This window comes from Cuculus canorus, chromosome 5 (assembly GCF_017976375.1).
Source record: "Cuculus canorus isolate bCucCan1 chromosome 5, bCucCan1.pri, whole genome shotgun sequence".
Lineage (NCBI taxonomy): Eukaryota > Metazoa > Chordata > Aves > Cuculiformes > Cuculidae > Cuculus > Cuculus canorus.
In genome coordinates this window covers 54,334,369-54,360,588 of record NC_071405.1, presented here as the reverse complement: position 1 = coordinate 54,360,588, position 26,220 = coordinate 54,334,369, and the positions used below count along the sequence as shown (strand labels likewise).

General features: G+C 39.6%; 1 protein-coding gene across 2 annotated transcripts; it reads left to right on the top strand.

The window, feature by feature from the left end:
- Nucleotides 1-11: 11 nt before the first annotated feature.
- DNAL1 (dynein axonemal light chain 1) lies at nucleotides 12-26,212 on the top strand. Of its 2 annotated transcripts, none has more exons than XM_054066552.1 (8): nucleotides 12-328; nucleotides 2,791-2,829; nucleotides 5,484-5,593; nucleotides 6,274-6,329; nucleotides 9,079-9,134; nucleotides 10,363-10,489; nucleotides 10,867-11,013; nucleotides 21,318-26,212. In XM_054066552.1, exons 1-8 carry the CDS (start codon nucleotides 119-121, stop codon nucleotides 21,329-21,331), a joined length of 759 nt encoding a protein of 252 aa, XP_053922527.1. In that variant the 5' UTR covers nucleotides 12-118; the 3' UTR covers nucleotides 21,332-26,212. The 2 variants fall into 2 exon arrangements, with proteins under 2 accessions (XP_053922527.1, XP_009562170.2); XM_009563875.2 differs by lacking the exon at nucleotides 21,318-26,212 and adding an exon at nucleotides 13,539-17,613.
- Nucleotides 26,213-26,220: the final 8 nt, after the last annotated feature.

The following is a 26,220-nucleotide window of genomic DNA, read 5'->3' as shown; positions in this document are numbered from 1 at the left end:
GCCTCCCTTACCTGGCCGGACCCCCGCACACAATCAGCGAACTGTTTTCAGTTGTGTCACGGGCTGGTTTCACTAAAAGGTATCCCACAGCGCTCCCGCGGCTGGATTTCTTCCCGGTATGATCAGAGCCAAGAGGAGAAAGGGAAGGTCCTCCCACCAGCACCCCGCGAGAAGACCACCTCTTCCAACAATGCTTCGCGGGCCGCCCCCGACGCGACTTCCGGGATGGGACTTTTTCTGTAGCGGCGCATCTCTATGGTCGCGCCGCGCACGCGCGGGAGGCGGTGGCGCCGTAGCAACCGGAGTGTTAACGGTAGCAACAGCAATGGTGGGTCCCGTCAGGGCCGGGTGGGGGGCTCGGGGAGAGCCCGGGGCTGCGGGGGCTGCGTGGGCTGCGTCCCGTTACCGTGTCTGGAAACGGGAAGCGAATAGGGGAGGAAATGAGTTCCCGTCCTGCCGTGGTTGCGGGTCTGCGGTGTGTGGAAAACGAGTCGATGCGTGTTTCTACACGCAAATTCTACCCCGCTTAGCGGTCTCCATTGCCGTGCGTGTCTGTTTGCTCTATTTAACATAGATAGATGCATCTAAACTAAGGCAAAGCAGCACTGTTTTACTTTCTCGTGGGGGCCTGAATTTTGTGACCGCTCCATGTCCCACAGCCGTGTTTGGGGGGCAGAAATATTTCTTTTGTTACAACTTTCCTAGGCACGGGATGTTTTTTGTGATTTTTGCCTCTTAAGGGATTGTGGTTTTCATTCCTGCAGGCTTGATGGTGACTCTTCAGGGTGACTATTTTAGCTTTTGATCACTTGGGATTTTGAGTACTCTGAGTAATACGATTTTATTTAATCTAAATATGTGTAGGAGATTGTTCAATATGCAGGTGGAGAGACCCTGAAAATAGGCTCTTGGAGGGAGGTTACCTATGATTTCTTTTATCTGCAGAAATTTCAAGTGCTCTTCAAAGAACCCGGGGCAGGCCCCACCCTGGTGCTGCCGGTGTGTGTTCTCTTTAACTATGCTGACTTTCGTGTTTCCACCAAATCAGATATTAGAATGAGAGAGACAAGTCAGCAGAGGTCAGGGAAGAAGCCGCTTCTTGTGCTCAAGTAGATCATGGGCTTTAAAGTCCAGTCCTGTTTTAGGAATAAATTTGTAGTGGAAGCAGGCACTGTCCGTGTAAAAGCTTTTCTGTCTTCAAGGGAAGAGTGAGATTATGTAACTGAATGCTGTAATGATTTCCTATCTTAATTATGAAAAAGGCAATGAAGTTCCTGTCAAAAAAACCTGATTAACTGGAAGCCAGCTGTTCTTGCTGGCACACTGGTAGTTGTTAAAACCGGCTTTCATGAGCCTATTGGAGTGGGAACTAGAGACATGGTGTTCTGTACAGGAGGTCATGCAGGTGACCTGTGTGTGACCTGTCTGCAGCAGACACCACGAAGACACTGTTGTGGCACAAGTTTACCAGCATGTACAATGGGACCTAGAGGAACTATCACAGAGTATAGATGGGATTAAAATGAATACCTGTCATTGGGTGGGAGTAGTTAGAACTTCTGAGGATGCTCAGTGATATATGTCTAAATAAATACATATATAAATAAATGCATACATATCTGAAACACATGCTTGGAGTCCTTGGTATTGGGTCTTGGGCTGTTGCTGGGTGTTTGGTAACTGTAGCCATTCTTTTATGTGCAGCTGCCTCAGCTGTTATCCACTGGGTCTACAGTTTCCAGCGGTCTAGAGTAAAGTACCCAACACTAAAGGTCTGTGACTGAGGTGATTGCTTGTAAGATTTTGGGTGGAAGTTGGTTTTAACTTCTACAGTCATTTTTGGGGATATCTGATTACCTGAAAGGATGCTTCTATCCACATGTGATAGTGCTACATGGAAAAGCAAGAGATGCCCAAAAATAGAGTCCTAATGTTTGTAGAAAGAAGGCTGTTGATATTTTTTTGTGAAAGATTGGTCTCTAAAACCTTTATAATCTGGAAGACATCTTGGAATATGTTTAATGTTTTGGATATATCCGTTTCTCTATATACTTTTTGAGTATCAACACTTGGTTTTAATAAGACTCTGATGTGATGCAGAAAATTTTGAGTTAGTGACGACAGAAGGGTGGTCAGTGGGTCAGTCCTTAAAAAGCCTTGTACAGGAGCTCTCAGATTTTTCCTAAATGAATAAATGTTTTCACATCGCATGATGTGATTGGACACAAAACAACCAGAGAAAAACAAATACAAACAATCTGGATGGCTCTTGATTTTTGGCAAGATGTGTGTTGTTTTCCTCAGTGAATCTTAAGAGGCTTTGGCATTCTGTATCATTCTGTCTGATCAAAGACTTGCTTTCAGACAGGAAGTTGCTAATGCACAATAATGGCAAGTTGGGGAGGGGGTAAGAGCATTAAAACACATTTTCCAGTGCAGTAACTTGTGATGTCTTTGAATTCAATTGAATTTCACCATTAAAGCTAACCAAGAAGTATCCCAAATCCACGCTGCAGATGAGGCAGAGAGTGAGATCAAGAAGATAATGTCTTCACATGAAGCTAATTGATTTCTTTTGAAAATGCAGCCAAATACCCTACAACATAAAATTGTGAGACACTGAGGAATACCAGCTTCTTAGACTCAGCTGGAGGAAGATAATACAGGAAAGTGGTAGAAGAGGGTAGACAAATGGAATAGGGAGAGAGAAGGTAGAGGAGACAGGTTTGCAGTGAAAAAGCCAACTGAAAATTTGCAGTGAATATTCATTTGAATCTGTTTCATTTTTAGGCAAAAGCAACAACTATCAAAGAAGCTCTAGCCAAATGGGTAAGTACTAGAACAGTATCTAGCTCTGTGGCTTGTGTTTTGACTGTATTCTGCCGCGATTGAGAGATTGCTTTGTTCTGCTGAATATGTGTTGGCAGAAGGCCTGAGGCTACGAAGAGATTTAAAGTAGGAGATGTCTTATGTTTTAATTATGTTCCATTTGTAGTCCTTCTGAGGACTGAAGTGTAGTCCTTCTCACAGAATAAACAAGTGTGAAATTCTCACTGTACTTGTCAGTGAAACTTCTGCGTTTTAACATATTGTGCCTCATCTTGTGCAAAGCTTAACTCAGAATGAGTTTCTTACTTGTTTTTCTTCTTAAAGTGCTGTGTTAATACAGACAGTAATTTTAGGTGGTGGCTGACCTGGTCTTGGAGCCTTCTAGAAAACTGTTGGCAAGAGCGCGGATGCAATTTTAAATTATGGTATAGGATGCTCTAGGGTCATGTTCACAGTCCAGTAAAATCTCTGGGAATCTTTCTCCATACACAGTGAATTTTAGATCAGAGCACAGATGTGTTTGGTTTACATGCACCTTCCTGCTAATTCTGACCAGCTGCTAGAGCAAGAATGTATAAATGTTTTGGTCTTTAAAAGAGCTGAATGTGAGGCAGTGTGGCCTGGTACAGTTGAAAACCAGAAGATCTGTACCATCAGCTGTAGGTACTAGGATGTAATTGAAGACTCCTTCCTTTTTGAATTTTATCATTGTTTAGTACCTTCAGTATTCTAGGTTTTTTTCAGTTACGGTGGTATATCCCACAAACTTCACTCTTGCTCCCCCAATAAGAACTAGAATGCAACAACTTGTGGACATTAGCATTACTGAAGGAGCGAACTGAGTATTAAAAAGTTTTGTTTTTCCTTCTGCTCTCTTTCTGCTCTCCAAATCCTCAACTCCGTATTTCCTATTAAACATTTATTTTCCATTTGCTCCTCTGTCATGTGTCTCTCAGAGATCATAGACCTGTGTCAGTGAGTTTCCATTAATATTAAGCATGAGGTGCTGAATTTGCTTCTCCGTCCATGTTATTGAGGGTGGATCTTTTACTTGTTTTTACTACTTCTAATCCAGGTCCATGTGACTTGTAAAATTGGAGCAGGTTTTGTGTTGTTTTCTAGATGTTTTTCTTCCTTTTGACATAAGGGTTTACCTGTGCACTATAGTCAGGGTGACATTATTTGAATCAAAGTAAGTTTAACTTGGCAAATATGTAGCTGACTCTTAAAAAAAGTGTGTGTTCTACCTGTGGTTTCTCTTTGGCTCATTGCGGTAGTTCAGCTGACCTTTCTTCCAGAAATGTACGGCAATCCAGATTAATTTTCTTCCTGCAAGTGCTCACTGCTGGCCATAATCTGTGTGGGAAGCTCTCTCCCTTTCATGTTTTTAAGAAAAACTATATTTTCATTTGTTGGTATAAACTGATAGATTATAACCTGAGTACAAATGCAAAATGTTATTCTTAGAAAAGAAAATTGAGCTTTTACAATTATATAGTGACTTAGTTTGAACGCATTCACCATATTCTAGCAAAATATCGGACATGCTTATTTGCTAGATTGCTAATTATGAGTAAAAATAAGAAAGTAATGTTATCCAAACCTGATCTTGTGCAGTGGGATTGTTAAAAGACTTCTGGTATGGAATTAATTTCGTTACAAAGTAGCCATATAAACCAGGCCAGACCTCAGCTATCTTATTTTTCAGTGGCTGCATAAAAATGGGGGAGAAAACAAAAGTCCTTGTTTTGAAAGCGCCAAGTAGATTTCTCCATTGTTAATGGACCTCTAGTCCTCCCACTGAACACTGAGTGAATTGACAAAATGCTCCCTTTATGCTGTCAGGGAGGCAGCTGTCAACACTGGTGGTACTGCCGAAATAGATACTTGTTCCAAATGTTTATACAATAATTACCATTGCTTCAGAATTTTAAAAGATTTAATAGACTATACTTTTTAATAAAGCCAAATACTGAAGTTACGGCCAGTATTCTAAAGCACTGAACTTTGTGAAGTATTTAATCTACAAGATTATCAGCCTAGGTTGTAAATAGGAAATTTGGGGTTTTGCTGTATTCTCTGAAGTGTGATATCTTCCCCCACTCTTTTTTAATGGCTAATTATTCTTTTTGTAGGTTCTTAACTCTGTGAATCTGTTGAGGTTCTCCTCCAAAATGCATTCCCCTGTGTCCAGTTTGTGCTGTGAATTAGGTGTGAGTTCTGAGTTTTCTAGGTGAAATGAGAAGGATATTTTTCTGTCAGAGCTTTTAAGAATCTGCTTCTGCCACAGACTGGCTCTAGCTGAGGCTCCTGAGTGTTAGTATCTGTGGAAGTATCTTCATTCAGAATTTTAAACCTCCACCTCTTCTCAACTTCTTTATGGCAGAGGACCCTGAATTGGATTGCTCAAGTGTAACATGACTTCTTAAAAGAAGCACATGTAATGTGTAAATTCTTTTGATATCTTGAAAATAACCTAGCCTTCCGCTCCTGATGCTACACCATCAAGAGTCTTGATAAACAGTATTGAAAATGCTTTCTCTTTTCAGGAATGTCTTTTAGTAGTATGTTGGAATTACTTCTATAGTAATTAATTTATAGTAATTTTTTCGTAATTGCAAGTAGCAGTGAGCGTCTTCTTCTCTTTGCTTTAGGAAGAAAAAAATGGCCAGAAGGCTTCAGAGGCAAAGGAGGTGAAACTGTATGGTCAGATTCCTCCTGTACAGAGGATGGATGAATCTCTCTCCACACTTGTTAACTGCGAGTAAGTTCAGTTAAAAAAAAATCGAAAATCAAATATTCTCTTCTCTTTATATTAATTTTAAGGTTTTGTGCTCTCCACTGTGCAAATATGTGTTTACTGTGTTTAAGCATGGCCTTCAAAGCAGCAGCTTTCTCTTCTTTTATTCTGAGCTGAATACTATATGTATTCTTTCTACATATGGTTCTTCTTTTTGATTCAGAGATCCCTGTCACTTAACTGAGAAGATGTTAAGGTAGATTCTGTTTTGATATTTGTCCCAAGAAAATTTGTATGCTGTTGTCAGTTTATAATTACAGATCCATGTGTAAATCTGTCAGCTAACTGGAACATTTGATCCATTCCAAAATTTATGTAAAAAACCCCCAGAAACTGAACCAAAACTTTGAGAAAGATATTAGAGCCTTTTCAGAAATAATGTCCCTGCATTTGATAAGGCTAGGCATAAAAAGGTAATCTGTTATGTAAATAACATGTGGTACTTTCCCAGCAACTAAGTAAAGTTGCAGAAGTCTTGATGGTTCGAAGGTATTTTGAGTCTCTTTATGCATCCAGTTTTAGTTCACCATCTAATGGGAGAAGAATAGACATTTTTTTCTAATGCAATGTTGTTTGGATATGGAACTCTTCTGATAGAGTGACCCCTTTTATGAACTGTGCACTGATTATTCTTGCTTTTAAAGGAAACTATCGCTGTCTACAAACTGCATTGAAAGAATCGCCAACTTGAGCAGCTTAAGTAAGTGACCAGCCTATGTTTGGTTTCTAGTTGCTTGGGCAGGACGTATACTGCAATTTGTTATATGTGTCCAGCTTAATACCTATTTTTTTCCTTTTTAATTCTGCCCTCTTCGAAGATTACAAGTTACCATTAAAGTTAACAATCTTACTGGAAAATGCATGTTTAGTAGTAATGATGTACCCATTACTGTAGGTAGTAATAACGCATGTATCCCTGCACTGGCCTTGGCAGTTGTCTCACTGGGCAGGTTTAACAAAAGAAAATCCATTCAGAAAGCATCTTTGGTCGTAATTGTGGTATTCAACACCTAATGAGTTCTAGAGTGATTGAGTGACCACTTTCCGTGCTCATGATGGGGATAGGCTGCAGTTCAACAACTCTGTAATTGCAGTATTGGTTGGAGTGAGGTTGGACTGTTGTAGAACTGTATGGAAAAATACCATACCACGTTGCAGAGGATTGTATATACTTGAGTTTGATTTTATTCATACTTGAAAGAAGTGTGCCATCTGTCTACAAGTGGAAATGAACTTTTATTTCTTGGGCAACTGTCTACGAAACCTTGAAACTCATTGGCTTACTGTTTTTCTAACAGAAGTCTTAACGGCCTCTCCTCAAGACTTTGACTTTGTGGCATGAGGCTGGCAAAAAGCTGGAGGTTTTGGGCTGGAACTTCCAGGATTTTCTGTCCCCATCAAATTACCAGCTGGACAGATGAGGAAACTGGAATCCTGTGCTCTCCAACTGCACACCAGTGGGACTGTCAAGGAGCTTAAATTTATTTTCATAATGTGCTCAGACTTTCAACAAATTTGCAAGTACTAATCAGGAAAAAAAAATTCCAGTAGCCTTTCTAAATAACTGTAGTGTAATATTTCAATTTGAGTAACTTTGTCAGAAACAAAAAATAATTGGGCAGTTATATATGAAGATGAAATCAATGATTTCTTTTAGTGGGATAAAAAATTAAAAGCTTTTAAAGCATCTTAAATATTTGTATTAATAAAACATAGAATCAAAACATGCATTCTCTATCATATACTTGATCCTAAAGACAGACAAAATAGAACTACATGGTCTGTCTCTTAAAGGTACAGAAAATGAGGAACTCACCATCTCTATTAGCTTCTATGAAAGAGAGAGAAAGCAGTGCTTATAGTTATGAAAAACAAGCCACTAATTATTACATATTGCTTTTGCGTATTGTAGAGAGGAAGCTGAAAAACCTTTTTATGCATCTACACTCTTTTCAGATGGAAAGATTACTATTAATGTATATACCCAATATTGTAGTTATGTGGAGTAGATAATTCTGTGTAAAGGATCACACCCCTGTAGCCGCACATTTGAGGAAGATGTTTTAGATGACAGCAACAAGTGTTAGTTTTGTGTTTTAGAGAGTGTGAATGTTCCACGAGGGAGACCTGTCTTCCTTTAAGATATGGAATATCTCAGAACAAGAGTAATAAAACCCAGTAACAGTTATAAACAGTTTAAGGTGTGGCTTTTTAAGTAATCTGTCATTTTTGTTTTTGTAAGTATCCTTTAATTTCTTACAAATTTCAAAAGCTAGTGCAAACATAATTCATAAACGTGACTTACAGAGACAAAGGCTGGCTAGACCAAAAGGCTGTTTCCCAGCACTGTTCCCTATGGATAGGGTGCCTTGGGGGTGTTCTGGGAAATATTACTTGTAGTAGTCTTTAGACTTACTGACTGTGATGCTTCATGTTTTTGACATGGTCATATATTCAGCTGTTGTGTTTAAAAAGAATTCTCATTGTGCCTCCACTTTTGAATGAAAACGAATGGTTTTGTTTTAGAATATATGTCCAATGTGGTTTTATCAGGTGTGATTTCATCACTGCCTTTCTTGAGACATAACTCTATTCTAGATCAGCCTGGAATCTTCATCTGTAGCAATCTCTAGTCGCTACATGTACTGTCTGTGGAGCATTTGTTGCTACTTGAACATAACCTTCATTGGTCTTACCATTAATTATTGTACCATGGATTTTGAATCATTATGTTTACAAGAGTAAAACAAGATCATAAAGTCGTTAATCCTTACTGCAGTTTAGAAATGTTAACATTCATGAGAGGCATAGATCCAAAGTTAAACCAGCTACGTGGTGCAACACAGCCTGCCTACCTGCAAGAAAGCTTATGTGAAAAAAAGACAATTAATTATGCAAAAAGACTGCTATTTTCTGGTAGCATTGAGTTAAATTAGCATTACACTAAACCCCAGCAAGAACAGCTCACTTGGAAAGGGGTTTTGTCTGAAGTTAAAATGTCTCTCATCAGACTTCTGTAAGGCAGCTTTATATGCTGCCTCTATTATAGGAATCAAATCTGCTGCCTTGACATAGGATTGGAACAACTTTTGCGTGGAGAAGAAAGGATATGAACTATGTAACCTCAAAACTAGCAAGTTAGCAGTTAGAGTTAAGGTGCAAGGTCAAATAATACATTTTATTCAGTATTTATCTGGACTTAGTTTCAACTAGGTAACCTACACATGAGTAGCTTTGTATTCATGACTGTGTTTCTGAGCTGTCTACTGCATCCATTCCTGGTGATCTATTTAGGTCAGGAGGTTTTCTTTCTGTTATGTCATTCTTTCTTAAGACAGCCTGTTTAGAATGCAGTTTGTAAGTAGAATATGGCGGTTTACCTGACATACAGCATCTTATATTTTTTTAAATAAACATTTATTGACAAGAAATTCTTTTATTTATTACAGAAAAACTGAGGATTCTGTCTTTGGGAAGAAATAATATAAAGAACTTGAATGGATTGGTATGCTTTTCTTACTATCAATTATTACTAACCAAATGAAGAATGGAATGCTGTCTAGAATGTGGGATATTTCCCCTATGTTCATAAAAGTCTTTGTTGAATTTACATTATTGCCTAACCATTTCTTTTCTCCTTTCACTGTGATCTGTTCACGCTCTTACACATTGCTTCTGAATTTTCAGATAGTTTTTCTCTCTTTTTTGTTTAAACACTCTTCATATTTGTAGATTATTTTTTCTACTACATAAAAGGATTTTAGAAAGAGAGATTTTGTTGTCTTTGACAAAGATGAGCAGAACCTTTATGTGAAAACTGCTGGGTCTCTGTAAAGCCCTTTAAATTCCACTGGCTTTACATAAAAATGATTCCTACAGACTTTTTGCATGAGGAAATTTCTGCCTGAAGATACTTAGGCTGTGTTTCTTTACTACAAATATTGGCAGTCCAATGAGCACACACTTCATGAGAGTCTGTCCTTTTTATGTTAACTGGCACCCAGAGCAGTCTGGCTTTAGAGAAGAAGATGGTGGCAGGACTAAGTCTACCAGGTAGGGGAAAATTTGTTGAAGAAAAAGTTGGATCAATTTTGTTACATTTGAATTAAGAGCAGAAGAACTTTTTTCAATCAACTTTTTTTGTTTATTTAATGTGGAAAGTCTCCTCTTCCTCAAGGGAAACTGCATATTTGTCCCGCAGTTTGTTTCTCTTCAAAGCTATTCCCACCTTCAGAGATGCCATCTTTAAAGTGTGAAATGCAGAGTCAATGTGTAAGGAATAGTTCAAAACACCACTCTTTTGAGAGAATTATGAAAGCAACTCCTGGCTGACAGATACAAACATACGTGCACCTGCAATGAATCATTCCCTCATATTGTATAAAACCCATTCTAAAGTAGTTGTTGAATGGCATTCACTGCTTGTATGCTTACAGTGTACAAACAGTCAAACTTGTCTCCTCTGCCCATGTGCCTTAAGAACTACTTCAGCCACCTCTTCCTTGTCTCGTTCTAATGTTGTGATTTCTGTTCTTCTAAATGTACTTTGGTTCCTTTGCTCTTGATTCCTATGATTATTTGTCATGCATAATTAGGGACCTGCTTAAAAGGAAATGAGGGCTGATATACCTTAGTATTTTCTCACATTATATGACTTGTAGTGGGTAAACGGAGAATCTGAAGAATAAGGAAGATATACTTCCGCTTACCTGAGTAGTCCTGTCATTTTCTAGGAAGCAGTTGCAGATACTTTAGAGGAACTGTGGATCTCATACAACTTCATTGAGAAACTGATGGGTATCCGTGTAATGAAGAAGTTGAAGGTTCTTTATATGTCAAATAATTTGGTGAAAGACTGGGGTAAGCCACTCCTCTCTATTCTGTAACTCCTATGGTATGGTGAACAGATGAGTTTGGTCACCAAGTGAAAAGTAGTTCTGTGTCTTACAAGGCTTTAAGTCTCCCTAAATATCTACTCACACAAGAGTATGAAAATAGTTAGAATATTGAATTTAACTTCTAAGCTCAATGGAATTTGTTCTTTGAATTATCTTTCTCAGACTTGTTTTAAAATCCATATCTGTTATTTAACCTGATAACAGTTCAAGCCCAAGCAATCCCTATTCTGTTGTATCTCAATGTATTTATGTTTGCATTGAGTTTGAAAGAAGGGTTTGATGCAAATGTACTTTCCATGTTCCACAATTTGGTTGGTGTTTTCATGTTTGTGTTTGCAGCAGAGTTTGAGAGACTGGCAGAGCTGCCATTACTAGAGGATCTGGTGTTTGTAGGGAATCCGCTACAAGAGAAATACGCCTCTGATCAGAAGAACAGTTGGATTGAAGAAGCGACCAAGCGGGTACCCACGCTGAAAAAGCTGGATGGTGAGTTTGAGGCATGAAGTAGTGGGTGCAAGTTCACAGCTTAACATAAATACAACCATGGGAAGATCAATCATAACCTCAGAAATTAATCTGTGTGCCCACATAATTAATATTGCTCCCTCCTCTCTTTGGAGTTACTCAGAAGTACTTACTGAGATCCTGGCTGCAGGATCTTCTGACACAGATGGATTTGGAGTGTTAAATCCATGTGGTCTTGCAGTCCTCAGTTGGGCTTTATCTTTGTTATTCAAATAGTTGTAGCGTATAACTAATGGGGAACTAAAACATGCTTATGCATATGTATAGATAAACTGCATTTAATACTGGAGGTTCTTTTGTGGAGTTCACATGTTGACTTATGTAATTGTATACTTAAGTATTTAGGAGCTAATAAATTAACAAGGCTTTCATCTGCTAAGTTGAATTACAGTTGCCCCAGCAAATTTGATTTACAGTTTTCCCTATAAAAGATGGTTATATGGGGGAACTGAGATAAACAGAGATATGCTCTGTTTTGCTTCTGGTGCAGGGGCAGGTTTTCAGAAGTTTCCTAAATTCCTGAATATCCCTTTGCTGCAGCAAGCCCCAGTTTGTGAGCTGTCCCCTCATTTTTAAGTCACTGATATGAGAATCTATTAAAGCATGTCCTGATTAGCGACAAAAAGTGAGACAATTCTAAAATCTAAACACGTTAATTCCTGTCATGGAGGTGTTAGCTGTTCACTATTATCCCTTGTTTACCAAAGGAATGAAGAGGAGGGCAGGACTGGTTAGCAAAGAGTCAGAGTATCGGCAGGAAAGATAGGAGTGTAGGGATGGCAACAAGATGACAGCATCACTATAGGGAGAAATAGATGGGAAATTGAAGCCAAATCAACTGACGTAATAAGAATTATTGGGAAGTGGAAGCCTCATGAGAGGCTATAGTGTACTGCTATGAAGGATGGCCTGCAGTAGTCCATTTGCTGTTGTAGTAGAAAATATTTTGATAGTGAAACAGAAAATGGAATAGAAGAAATATCTTTATGGACAAAGACTAGCCTTGTTAGTGTAAGGTCAGACCCTTTGTTCCTAAAGCATTCCTGCGGCCTGGAGCAATGGACAAATCTGAATTATTTCCTGTGCAATGTAGAAAGAGAAGATGATATTTGAGAATAGAAATCATAAACACTAGAATGTTGAGCAGAAGAGATGTCAGAAGTGCTGTAACTGACTGTTAGGTTCTTGCTGTCATGCTGTCCCAGGATCCTGTTGTGCTTATGTACTATGTGTGAGATGACTAATATAGGGACCTCAAAATTGTCAAAGGTGTTCTGGGCAAAAATAAGCATTGAAGGCCTCTTTCAGCAGGTAGATGTCTCCTTTCTGTTAGTTCCTGTGCCAGGAACCATGCTCAGCAATTAGGTGCCTAAAGCACAACAGAAACTGGGCTCCAATGGTTTTATTTTCTATTTCCTACCTCTGAAAAAAAAGAAACACAGCACCCTAGTCTTACAGTAAGCAAAAGGCTCTTGCCTCAAAGCCATAGTTTAAGTTCCTGCCTCAAGATGAGCAAAGCATCAGTGTGACCCAGTTCCTGTTACCCAGGTGGCAGTGCAGGTGAACGAAACATACACCTTACCTTCACATCCCTACTGTTCTTATACCATTGTGTTTCTTCAGTGTGCTGCAAGCTTACCTGTATTATTTGCGTTTGCTACTGTGATGAAAATCTATAACTTGATAAATCCTTTCTGGGGGTATTAGCATTTCAGCTTATTTTTAATTCATGAACGCATCACTTTGCATTTACACCAATGCACGCAGCATGGAGAATAAGCAGGAGGAACTGGAAGCTATTGCAGGGCAAGGAGACTACGATGTAGTTGCCAACATGGAAACATGGTGGGGTGACTCATAACTGGAGTGCTGCTTTGGTGGGATAGACTCTTCAGGTGGGGCAGGAAAGGTAGGAGATGTCGTGGGGTAGCCCTCTATGTTAGAGAGTGCTTTGATACCCTCAAGCTTGAGTATGGTGATGACAGGATTGAGTGCCTGTGGGTAAAAATCAGAGAAGTATTTTCTGTATTTTATGGACTGGACGTCCTCGTTAGGTATCACTGAGGAGGTACCACATACTAACTTGTTCATATTTGTCATGGAAATAGCAGCACAAAATGGGCCAAACAAGAGAAAGGTGATGTGCTAGTTGGTTGTTAGTTGGCTGACATGCTGCATCACCCAATGACCAAGTCAGGCTGATCTTTGTAGGTCTTGCTTTAGTACCTTGTTAAATTTCCTCTTGCCTGAGAAAGTGGAGAGGCATTCAACACAAGATCTCATCAGCTGAAAGCTTTTCTAGATAAGAGCAGTTCAGGTATGTGGAAGTTCATGTCAGTTAGAAGCAGCAGCAGGAAACACAACTCTTTCTGACAGTCCAGATTAGCTTGCAGGTATATCAGCATTAGCTTTATCTTTCTCTGCATAATCTATTTGTAAATCTTTGCAAATTTTTTACTCTCTTTTATTTTTTTTTTTCCTCTTAGGAATCCTAGTTATTAAACAAGAAGATGAGGAAGAAGGAGCAAACTGATGACACTTTCTTGTTGGGCATTTAATTTATTACAGTAACTCCAGATGGCTCAGCACATAGAACTTTTGTATAAAAGGTTTATTTTTAAGAAAATCTTTGGGCAATTTTTTAAAGACCAACTTATCTCCACAGTCTCTCACCCAAAGAGTTCATTACCAAAATTCGGGCACATGAATTTTGACAAGCTTATGACACCTTCTCTAGAGACTAGTGGAGCTGAGTTTATCTGCTGTTTGGCTAGCAAGAGCTGTTTACCTAGGCTAATGTATAGCTATTTTTAATCCCTGATTAGTGGTGCTTGTTATTGTCTCCTGGTTTATAATTAGCTTGTTTGTTAGGTGCAGCTGGCCAACATTAGCATTGGAAACTCTGAGGCCAAAAGAACAATGTCATGGTTTAGAGGCATCTTACAGGCTTTATTGTGTTTAATTTTGTCATGGGAATCCCTCAGTATTTTAAATATGCAAGTTTACCTTTTCATCCCCTTAACTGTTATGCCAAACAGGCCCAGTAGTTGTGGAGCTACGCACAAAATAGGTATTGATCTGATGATCGCTTTTTTACTGGCCTTAAGTTTTGAATTGGGCTTCTCACATTGGAACTCAACTGCATTGCTTAGAAGGCCATGTGTAACTTATATATTTATTTATTTTAAAAGAGGCAATAGGAATTCTTTGCATGGTTTCAGTAAGAATAAAATATCCGCTAGCTTTTTTGTCTCTTACTAAGAATTTACGTTAGAACTACAGCTGGTTCCTAGTTTTGGTTTGGGTCACCAGCAGACATACGCTTCCTCAGCTCTGGAATTTTCCTGTAACTAATTAGGCTGATACTAATATTAAAACAGTGAACAAAAGACCTGGGCTTGAGGGCAGGAAACTTTGGATTTGGGGCTACTATTTTTTTATGAAAGCAGAGATGTAAGGAGTGAGAGAAAGTGTATGTAGTTAGTGGGGAAGGCAAGATGACGTGGAAAGTGAGCTGTGGAAATAAGTATTGAAGACATAGTAAATGTGCAGTATTGCAGAGTAACCAGTTTTAGTAAAGCCCTTTTATATGACAGGGAACTACTTTTAGTGACAAGCATTAAACAATGATGAAGACGGACCCGATTGCACTGTTGGATACCAGTAGTGATTTGGGTTATTTTTCTTCTTCACTTGAGTAGATTTTTCTGCAGCTTGTTTTTGTGTTTTTTCTTAAAAATCTCTTCTTCTAATTCATGGTACCGTTTTTGATTAAATTAAAAATGGCAACAAGTGTACCTGCTGGTTCCAGACCAGACATAGAAGGGATGGAGGCAGAACACCACTCAATTATTTTGTTTGTGAAGGTGTGGCAGGAGCTGAAATCATGAAAGTCATAGTTGGAGATAAAAAGGTAGAATTGGCCCAGACAACAGCAATATTGATCTCAAGCTCCAGGTGTAATTGTAGTAGAAGATAATTCTCTCTCTAGTCAATGCCTAGGTGAACAGGGTGAAGGAGAAGATTACAAGACAATCATAGTTTAGTTTCAACATATTGCTGGTTATTCTGATTGTTACAGGGCTTCTTAAGCATTCCGACTTAAATTTGCAATTGCTTATTAGGTCTGAGCTTGATTTAGATCCATTACTTAAAATAAGGTCAGGAAAGCAATGCCAGAAACTGTGGACATTCTTCACTTAGCACAAATTATTTCTAGGCAGCTATTCTCTTGACCAGAAAGCAGTTTCTTACTTAAGTAGTTCACTGGATTTATCTTACAGACAACTTTATTTTCATATGTAGTTTCTTTTAGAATTATTTTCCTAGCTTTAGCATTAGTAAAGGCACTGTAGACTAAGAAGCACAATGGAGAGAAGGTGTACAGTCAATGGCCATTTCGTATTGGCTTATTTTAAAACTATGCCGTTCAGCTCACTTGCACTCCACCACCTTTGGCAAAGTGGATCTGCTTTGGCAGAACATAGTCTGTGGTGCACACAGTCCCTACTGACCCCATCTGCTGTGATGGGGCAGCAAGGGATTGGCTTGTGCCCTCTGTGCCGTTGATGACTGTAATTAAAGTGTGGTTAATATGAGCCAGAGGTTGAGTGGAGTGAAACTTGACTTCTGAATACTACCAGCAAATGGAAATGCCAAATGAATCTATGTGCTTGGAGATGTTGTCAGAATAGACCCTGCAGTGGTCTTGCCCTAGTGCCTGGCCACAAAGAAAAAGTATTTGAACCACTTTAGCTGCTCTCTCTTAGCACAGTGTCTACAAGAATGGTACGATGGCTGGGTGAGCTTCTCAAATGAAATGTGACAGAGGAGAGAGTGCCCGAGTGATGAGCACACTGTCCGATACTAAGTAATCCTGCTGGCTGATGTTTTAATATCTAAATATGGTGTAAGTCTGTACATTTCTGAAGGTCATGTTAGATACAGTAAATACTTTACAGTTTGGCTATTTTGGGACATTCTGAGAGCAGAAGAGAAACTTAGTGTTCTGACTACATGGTGTTGATTGGAATGAAATGCAGCTCCATTGACAAGACATGAGAGATATGAGCAGTTCCTGGTTCTATTAAGTCCCCCATACAGGCTGTACCTCTAGGAGTCAGTCCAAGAACTACTGCAGTTGTTGCTAGAGCTGTGTGCATTGTGTGACCCACTGACATCAGCTCTTTTCACGGATTTAACGGCACAAATTGTCTCTTTTTTTTTTTTTTTTTGTGGTGGGGTGTGTGTGTATGCGTGTACATTATAAATACCACCAAAAAGGGAAAAAAAATCATTGAAGGAATGGGGCATCCAGTTTCAGCACAGTTATAACAGCAGAAAGGGACACTTACAAGACAAGATGTCCCTCACCTTTCCCCTTGGTGCTGTGATAAATTTGCATGTAATTTAAACCCTTTCTGATAAAAGCTGTATGCCAATCTCAGTGAACCAATACAATAAGACAATAAACCGGGGCTCACACGTATCAGAAGATGCTTCAGCTCAAAGCTGGGTGGAATATTCAGCTTAATGTTGCTTTGCCTGATAAATGAAGATTACTCTCAAGACCAAATCAACGCCTCCTATCCCAATCTTCTTTCTTCTCCAAAATAAGTAATGTTTTACACTTTAAAATTTGCACTTTAAAATTATGCACTGGATGTGGTGGAAGACATATACAAGAATTAAAGCAACTGATTTACATATTGATGGTGCTATACCATGTGACGTATAAGCTATCAGCAAAGCTTGGCCTGAACGCCCATAGGGAACGGCGGAGTAACATGTTGCAAGGCTTATCTTTCTGTATTACTCTTTGTTCTTCCTCATCACACCACATCCAATAAAGTAGTAAGCACATTATTAATAATGGATGAAAAAAGCACCCATGTAAAACTTGCAAGCCATGTGGAATTCTGCTTTTCCCAGTGAAGTTATGGAGGATTAGCATCCACTTTATTCCCTACAGAAATATCCTAAAATTAAATTAGTGATAGGAAATAGCAAGGTTTTTTACTTGCTTGTTAGCACATTGCCCTTACTTCAAAGAGCAGATGTATGCAGTGATTAGACTGAGAACTGATGGAAAGATGTGAGATCAGAGAACCAGCAGATGACTCTGGTTACACTAGAAGTAGAATCATCCAGAAAAATCTAGCAAGAGAGCACTTTTACCATCTCCTTTGGCTTTCTTTTGGATGCAGTAATTTTATAGCATGACCAAGCTGTTAAATTTGCTGTGTTTAAATTATTTAGGCCTATGTTTACAAATGTTATTCTGTGAAACTTGTTTAAAAATAATTAATATAATATTATTTTATACAAACGTCTTTTGCTGTTGTGTAATGATGTAGTTCAGCTCGTGGAAGAACGTTCAGAAATTAAAGTTTGTTCTCGTTAAACTTTTCTAGCTGCTCAGGGAGCAACGTATTTATAGTATGGAAATGCCGTTCCTTATTGCCTCTATATTTTAGAATAGCAAATAACTTGGACTTTAAAAATGCTGATATGTTGTGATTGTTGTCATCTGATACATAAATATTTTTCAATCTTTTAAGATATTGGTTGTCAGACTTTGTTCTTAGGTCCTAGGAGGAAAGTTTACTACTGCTATATGGGGGGAAAATCCAAATAAGTAAATGGTCAGTCTTTATTCAGTACAACAGGACTAATTCACTTTGAACTTTCAGTTCTGTTAACAGCGATATACTATCAATTTCATTAAACCGAGACAAGAGAAGGTTAATAAACTTCTGTAGCAGAAACTTTAGTCTTCAATAGACAGTGTCACTGAAGTGTAATTTAAAAACCCAGATAGAAAGAAAATGCTTTCTACCCCACCATCCGCAGCAGTCAGTCTCAATAATGACAAGAATAACATCCTGCAATTACTTTTGTTTAAAAGAGTAGATATGGAATTACTGCAGAATTCCTCACTAACTCAAAGTTTACCAGTTGCTAAAATGCTTTAGAAGGTCTCTTGCAGTAGCTGGAATAACTCCCAGAAGCTTGGGCTTGGATCTACCAGTTAAAAAAAGATGAAACCCAAAATACCCAGAACCTGTGACTTTTGATCATGCAAAGCTTGTTTGCGTGGCTTCACAGTTTTAGTACAAAGTACGCAATCTTTACTGCTTTTGCCGTTTGGCTTTGACAGGAAGGCAAAGCCATTATTTTAAGCTTTTAAAGTCTTGGTCTGCTACCTGAAGTGACAGCTTTGGTGTTCCCCGCCTCTTGCTCCCAAAGCCAAATACTGCTTCTCCAAATGCTATTGGGAATCAGCAGCCACATCCACAGGAGGAAATTAAAGCAAGGGCTCCTACAGTGAGCTGAAAAAACCCAGCGCTTTAATGTCTTGGGCTGAGTCTTTCTCCTGCCAGCTTTGCCGAGAATATTGAAATGAAAATTTGTCAGCATAAATTGACAACTAAGAAGAAAACAGGTTGTGCTGCCTTAGATTCTAACTGAAATCTAGCAGGAGTCAGACACTGATACACGTTTCTACTATCTGCTCTCTGTAGTGAAACATTTGCTTTTAAAGGCTTCACACTCGTAGGTGTGAGAAACAACTAGGTAGCCCAGTTAATTACCAAAAACAGAAGGAACCTTTGTTTGAGGATGGATGGAAGCATATTAGTATTTAAAATCCACAGCAAGAGATCCAGCTACTGCCAGAGGAAATAAGATTAGTGCTGCATAACAAAATGTACTTAACCTCCCTCCTTAGATTCAGATAAGGGAGAAGTGCCTTTGAGACAGCATCTTCTAAAACATTGTTTAAACTCTACCATTGAAAAATATGATACAATATGATTTACAGCTGGAATAGTTGTTCCTACAACCAGCAGATTGAACTACTAAACAGCAGGAAAATGTTAACTTCTTCTCCAACAGCTCTAGATTTACTTCAGTCTCTACTTTCTGTCCCAGCCAGAGCCATCCAGGAATTCAGATTACAGACCCCTCAGGTACTAAGTCACTCAGTGCTGCCTTTGCTCTGTGCGCTGTCTTTGTGGCTCTTTGGGGGAGCATCAGAATCTGATTGGCCTTATTGACAGCACAGAGGACCTAGAATTATTTCCCACAAATTTCTAATACACTAGATTGGTACTGGGACTCTGGGAAGGTGCTCAGTTTGATGTGGGGGACACACACACATTCAACGCTTCTGTAAAGCAACTGGAGCTGCACCTGCCAGTTATTTACTTGGATACCAGACATAAAAGATATTGGAGGCTGGCATTTTCAGGGAGAAGTTTACACTGAGAAACAGCCTTGAGGATTGCTGTGGAAAGTAAGGAGGTGGGTATGATGAGACCAGACTGGCTAAAAGGACTCACAACAACTTCCTTTGCACGAATTCATCACAGCCGTACTCACCCCAACCCTCCAGCCACTCCCTCAGACCATCAGAATACTCAGCTAGAAACTATTTTTTTAAACCTCATTTAATAAAAGGTTCTTTTAGATATATAGAGGATATTAAGTAAATAAGTTACATAGTACATTACAATCACATCAGCAAGATTTCCTTTAGTGTATTAATATTTTATAAAAAAGCACACAAAAAATAAATTCAGTCCAGTCTATCACAACTGTACAGCAACAGGTAAATATATTTATATATGTACATTTTAAACATGTAACAGTCTTAAAAGGTGCCCTCGGCAGCAAACACACAAAAGAAGTGTCTGCTCACTTGTTAAAATAACAGTAATATACTTTGTTATAAAGCATTTATACAGTAATTACAAAGGCTGACTGCTCCTGTACAGTACACCAAAGCTTTGACTACAAATTTAAAAACAAAACATAAAAAGAATGAACACAAAAAAGTTTATATCAAATCTGAACTGCGAGGGGAAAAATACATATGGAGAAGCTGCAGGAAACTTTTTTTCTAAAATATACAATTACATTTCTATAAAAATATATGTTGTCTTCTAATCTGGAGAAGTTAAGGGTTTTTTTCAGGCTCAGCTGCCAGTGAAATCCTAGTCTTGAAAAGGAAAATCCTTCGACAGCTGGGGATTCAAAGCTGGGGATTCAAAGTTTGTGTCTTCCTAACATTCAACACAGGAGAGGGCGAGGAAAGCAGCTGAACCCAAGAGGCAAATTTACATAGGAACTCACCCCTGCAAAAATCAAACACGATTTGTCGACACTGCTTCTCTGTCTCTTTAAAGCTTTATCAACTTCTAGACATGCGTCAGAAGATAAAATAGGGAGAAAGTTTGCGTGGGAAAATGTGGTTTTAAAATAAGGTTTCGGGCAGAAGTAATCGTTGGAATATATGCCATGTGTGAAAGCAGAGAAGGCTTCTCTGGCTGTAGCCCTCCCTACCCCTCTTAAAACAGGATTCGTGCATACAGGAACTTTCTACTCGGCTGCCTGAATGAGAATCAAGAAGTGTGTAATTGCTAAGCGAGGACGCTCACTCTTTGCCGTTTAGGAAACACTTTTTTTTTAATATTAATTTTAACCTAAACTTCTTGTAATGATAAAAATGACCAAAAGCATCAGTTTGATAAATTAGAGGGTATTTTGAGCTATTTTGGACTTCCCATGACATGCCTAGTATGGGGTTAATAGATGAGTTGCCTTCAAGTTTTAGAATGTCTGTCTTTGCCCTGTATTCCTACCTGGCCCCAGCTATCTACATGCCATAGTCCTGCACAGCCATCTGAAATTCTGCAGGCCTTCAGCTTACAGAGCTGAGTTCTCTCAGATACCGTTACCTGTACCAGTAAATGCAAAAAAAATCAAATAAATTAAAATGCAGAGTTGTTCTTGCAGCTAGACTGCAAAGCACCTGTAGCTGTATCAGATATGCATCACAAGTGCATGCAGGTATCTAGTAATTATATACATAGTCTTCCGAAACCGAGATGCTACCCCACGCAGATCACAAACCTGAAAGACTGAATCTGTCTGTAAAAGGCAGACAACACAGGCAGAAGTACGTGATCAGGACAGAATGTAATCTGTCACTGCATCTCCACAATGCCCAAAGCTGGCAGCAAAACTTGTGGGACACGGGCCTTGTCCACTTTGTTTAAACCCTCTTATGAACCACAGCGAGCAAGCAGGAGATAGAGAAGAAGTCTGATCTGGGCAGGAATAAGGCTCAAAATGCTGAGTGAGGGAGGTCACACGGTCTGGCGTTGTCTCAGAGCTGGAGAAACACCCCTCACAGGGCAAAGTTTCCAGAAGAATCACCACACTCCTGTGTCACTCTGCCTCTCCCCCTACTCTCTTTCTAGTTGGACAATATTGAGAAACCAAGTCCCGCCTCGCCAGCAGTTCACAAATGTATAAATCTGGCACTTAGTGTGCTCCATTTGGAGGACAAGAAGGCAAGAATGAGGACTTCAACTGCCAGAATGATCAACAGGATCTGATCTCTCTCCTCCCCAAGCAGGTACACCTTCTTGGTAAGAGTTCCCGGGGAAAATCACACAAGCACCCAATGTCTATCTTGAGCTTGTATTTTTGTAGACAGTGAATTTATCACCAGCAATCTCAAGCTTGTTAATACCTGTCCCTTCAATAAATGAGTTATTGGTTCAACTTTGTGAACTTGCTCAGTGAAAGTCCTTTAACAGGCTCTGGCAGACAAACGTTGATGCAATCAACCTCACAGAACTGCTCAGTGGCAGTCCTTTACAGACTCTGACAGGTCTGGTTGGTCCCATCAACTTTGTGAAGCTGTTCAGTGAAAGTCTCTTTTTGGACTCTTGACAAGCAAGTTGACCACAGTAAATCTTCAGGCCGTAAACTGCTGATTGATCAAGTCTGGGACTAAGACTGGACCTACCCACACCCGAACCCCTTGAGGACAGAAAGCAAGGGGGTCTTTCTGAACCTTGTGACTCAAGAGGAAGCCTTCCTTTTCCTTAGCCACATGACAGACTCTTCACCCTTTTAACACAGCAACACTCCATTAAGTAATGGTTTTGAAATGCAGCCACCCGACTACTGGGTGTATGAACACCTGAAGCCTCATCTTGCACTGTAAAAGGCAAATCCACTAGTACCCACTTAAACAATTGCAGCTGATAAACCTTCTATCTTCCCATAGAAAAGACAGCTGTAGCAAAGAGATGTCTTGTTCAAACTCAACTTAATGACTGAGCATATACTGCCTGTTTTCTAAATTAACAACAAGCCCTTATACTAAATGGGGATCAGTGAACAGGCCTTTAAATGATGGAAAAAGAATGAACGTAGGGTTTTGAAATGGACAGATCAGCACAACAGACAATTTCTAAAAAAAATAATCATAATTGGAACAAATTAACACTGTGCTGCATTAAAAAGCCATTCGAGTATTTTTTTCCCCTACTAATAATGGTAACAGGATTCATTCCAGATTAGACAAAATCAGTTCAAGCACTTCGTCCGCAGCAACTGGGGGTTGGCTGGTTTGGGTTTTTAAAACAATTCTCTGCCAACTTCTGCTAGCAGGCAGGATCCGACTCAGATGCAGGATCAATTCCTAACTGCTAAGCAAGTGAGCAGCTGGTTTAGTTTTGCTTGTTTGTTTTTTGAACAGGACACTCAGAGAAGCATGTTTACTTATTATGATGACAGAAAAGAGGTTTTCTGGTGGCTACGAGCAACACAGTAAACATGCTCAGAAACATTTCCATTTGACGCCACTTAACTGAAACATTTACGCGATTTGGTTCAGCCATGCTAACCTACAGCTGCTGGAGATTATCCTCAGATTTTCTTCCAGTAACAGACCTCACTGTATCAAATCTTCCTGTTCTCTTCTACTGCAGCAGAACGCTGGAGAGAAACAACCAGTACTAGATTCAGTGTGTAATACAAACACTGGTTTTGTGCAATCTCCAGTTTGTTCTCATCAGCACCTCAATGGCTTAACCTTGATAAGAGGAAAACTTACTCGTATATCCATTTCCTAAAATGTGGAGAATAGTGAAAGATCTGTTCATTGGAAGACTATAATCTTGCATTCCAGCATGATCATAGCTGAAAGATTGATTTGTACTTAAAGCAATCCCATTATTTGCTCCCTAAATCTTTGTACTTCATTTCATCTGATCAGTTACCACCACAGTTTGCCATATTTAAAACTACTTCAAGCTTGAAAATTCCTGAGGGCTAGGACTAAAGGTTTGCTCATTATTACCCAAGCATACTTCCAGACACTAAAAAATACCAAAGCACATGCAGGCGAGGATCTACAGAGCAGAAGAGTAAAAGGCAGAGGAAATCCTGACTTTCTGCCCATAAGAACAGTACATTTCAGCACAAACATCTCCGCAGGTTTTCCTTACTGGAGAGTACACGGAAGTTCTTCCATTTTAGTATCCTGTTTTCTAGCCAGAACTATACCCACTAGTCCATACTGTCCCTCGCTTTTTTGTAAGTATCTGCTCCTGATCGCTGTTGGAAACAAGACCTGGAGCCAGACAGGGCTTTAGTATGTCCCAATATGAAAAGTCTGGTTTTTTTCCTAAGGGATTACAAACTGGTTGATTTTACACTGAAAACAGAGAAAACATTTTCCTAGGACAGTTTGATGAACCTTATTTGAGTTCTCAAATTTAATCAGATCGTCCTCTCCAATCTCAAAAAATTCTCTTAGTTTTTACCATGTTTCTCGATGTATGCCAGGTCCATGTCAGTCTCCACTTCTTTGTCTTGTTTCTAGGCCCTCTCAGACTCTGTTCAAAGTAACTGTACACTGTTCTAGTGCTGCAACACTGGTATTCCAGGCAAATACTTCCAATTACAACAGTATAACTATACCTGTATTACTTTTAACAATCCCTCCTTGTTTCTGAACTGTTGCTCTGAACTGCAAACTACTGGCAACTTCCCAGAACTTCTGAGCTTTAATTGCATCATTGCTTTTTACTGGAATTAATCTTAGTACTACATGTGGACAATGAGGTTCAGCTGCTTCACCTACTGTCTGCCCTGGCACAGTGTGGTAAAGCTTCTGTTCCGAGGGCCCTAGTATTGTGGTAGACAAGCATTTTCTCCAATTTACCAAAGCTAAAAAATAACAACCAACATTGAAACTCTTAATTGGAAAACTGATCTGCTTAAGCTTCTTCTTAAAGATTAGTAACTTTAAGTTCTTTGCAGTTTTTGAAGGATTTTAACAGTTCATGATATGCCATCTGCTTCCACAGCCTAGTCAGTCAACAAGACCCATGCACGTAGGGACATGGAACAGTCTTCCAAATGCTGAAAGGAAACCTTACTTTGGCAAGAATGAAAGCTACAACCTTGGCAGAAAATTGAACACTTAAAAGCAAAAGTGTCGACACTGAAAAAAGTGCAGTCCTTAATGACGATACTCCTACTCATTTTGTAAGAGTGGTAAGTGTCCCTGCTATTAAGAAAAAGGATTCTATCCAAAGGCATGTATATGTCAAAGCAAACATGGTACACAGCCTCCCAGACATAAAGTGAAGCAATCATGGTTGCATGAAACCACAGGGCAGGAAAAAATTGCCAGATGTCACGCTGGAGTTAGAGCCACCTTCCACAGTGAACCTGGAATTTCTCTAGCAGCTTGCAGGGTCAAGATTTAGAAGAACAAAACCAAAACAAACGTAAAAAAACATAACAAAAAAACCAGGACAGTCAGGAACACTCCTAGGATCCCTGATAGGGAATGTAGGAGCAATCAGCTCCTTTGGTATCACACCACTGGAGCAGCACACACGTGACCTGACACAGTACCCGGAACACAGGAAGCTGGGAGATCAGCGCTGCTTCCGAGCACTGGAGGGACCTGGGAATCTGGGTACACCCGACTGGCTGTGAAGCACAAGGAAGTGATCCAACTCGTTACATCTTTACAAAATAATGATAAATATGGGCTATGAAGATGTACAGAACAATCCTGTGCAAATCTAACATCTTTGTCACCTGGACCACTTCACTACTTCTTAACTCTCTCACCAGCAGGCTTTTGGTGACTAGACTTTTTGGGCTATTAGCATGTGTCAGTTCGGGAGGAAGAGTGAGCCTTTCAGCAAAGGGCAAGGCTCGCAACACGACAACGCAGCAGGCAAAGCTATCCAGCCACTGGTGTGGAAATAAATGACAAACTTCTCCTGCACTTACACACTGTCTGACAGGATGTATTTGGGAAACTAGGGCCTGACCATACAAGCTATTAATTATGGCGATTTCAAGGAACAAATGAGGGCTGCCACACGAAAGAAATAGATGTGTTGAGAGGTAAGAGGGATCCTTTCACAGAGGGATCGCTGCTGGAGAGACCATTTCTCCCATCTCTGAGGTGCACACAATCCAGCGCACAAGTAGGTCTTGGTTCATTTGCATAACAAACTTGCTCCCATTTATGCAAAGTCAAAACCAGCAGTTTCATTTCAAATTGCACTTGTGAAGTCCAGATTACTTTCCATTAAATTAATCAAAGGCAGATCATTTTGTTTTCCAAGATGAGAAAACCCGCAAGGCCCATGGCTACTCTAATCCCACAGGATATTTTTATATCCATTGCTGCATTCTTAATAGCAAAGAGAAACCACCTCGGGCTTCCTCTTGAAAAAACTTCCTCTCCAAAGGAAGAAGAAAGTCTTGCTCATCCCACTTCTCATTTCTGTGAAGCAGAGGCCAAAACTGCATACCATCTTTCCACAAAACTTGTTGGCTGCCTGAATAAATGTTCAGAAAGGCAGGAAAGCATAACAGGGAGGAGAACTTGTTGAGAAGGCAAACATCTAGAAATCACCAGTGTCACAGTAACTGGATACACTTTAGCTCAGAGCAGAGCGTCATGATAGTCCAGCTCCAGTCTGGAAACCTTTATATCCAGGAGTCCTGTTATCACAATTCCTGAACAAGCACAAAAATAAAGGTCTGACTGACCTGAGAGAGAACTTACTTCCACTGCAGGTGACATTGTTCTATTAGGTACCTCAGGTATTATAAATAGAATAGAAATCTTATTTGCTTAATAAAAAAATCCATATTGAAACAAATCTTTCCATCCATCATTCCAGCTTGGTCAGCACTGGCAAGGTAAAGTGGAACACGTAGCACGAGGAAATGGCAGCACTGAAACTAAGACCCGATGGTTCAGGTCAGAAAAGCACAAGCAAAGGAAGTGAGACCACCAAGAGGGAGGTTGGGTCCAGCCTTACTGCTCCC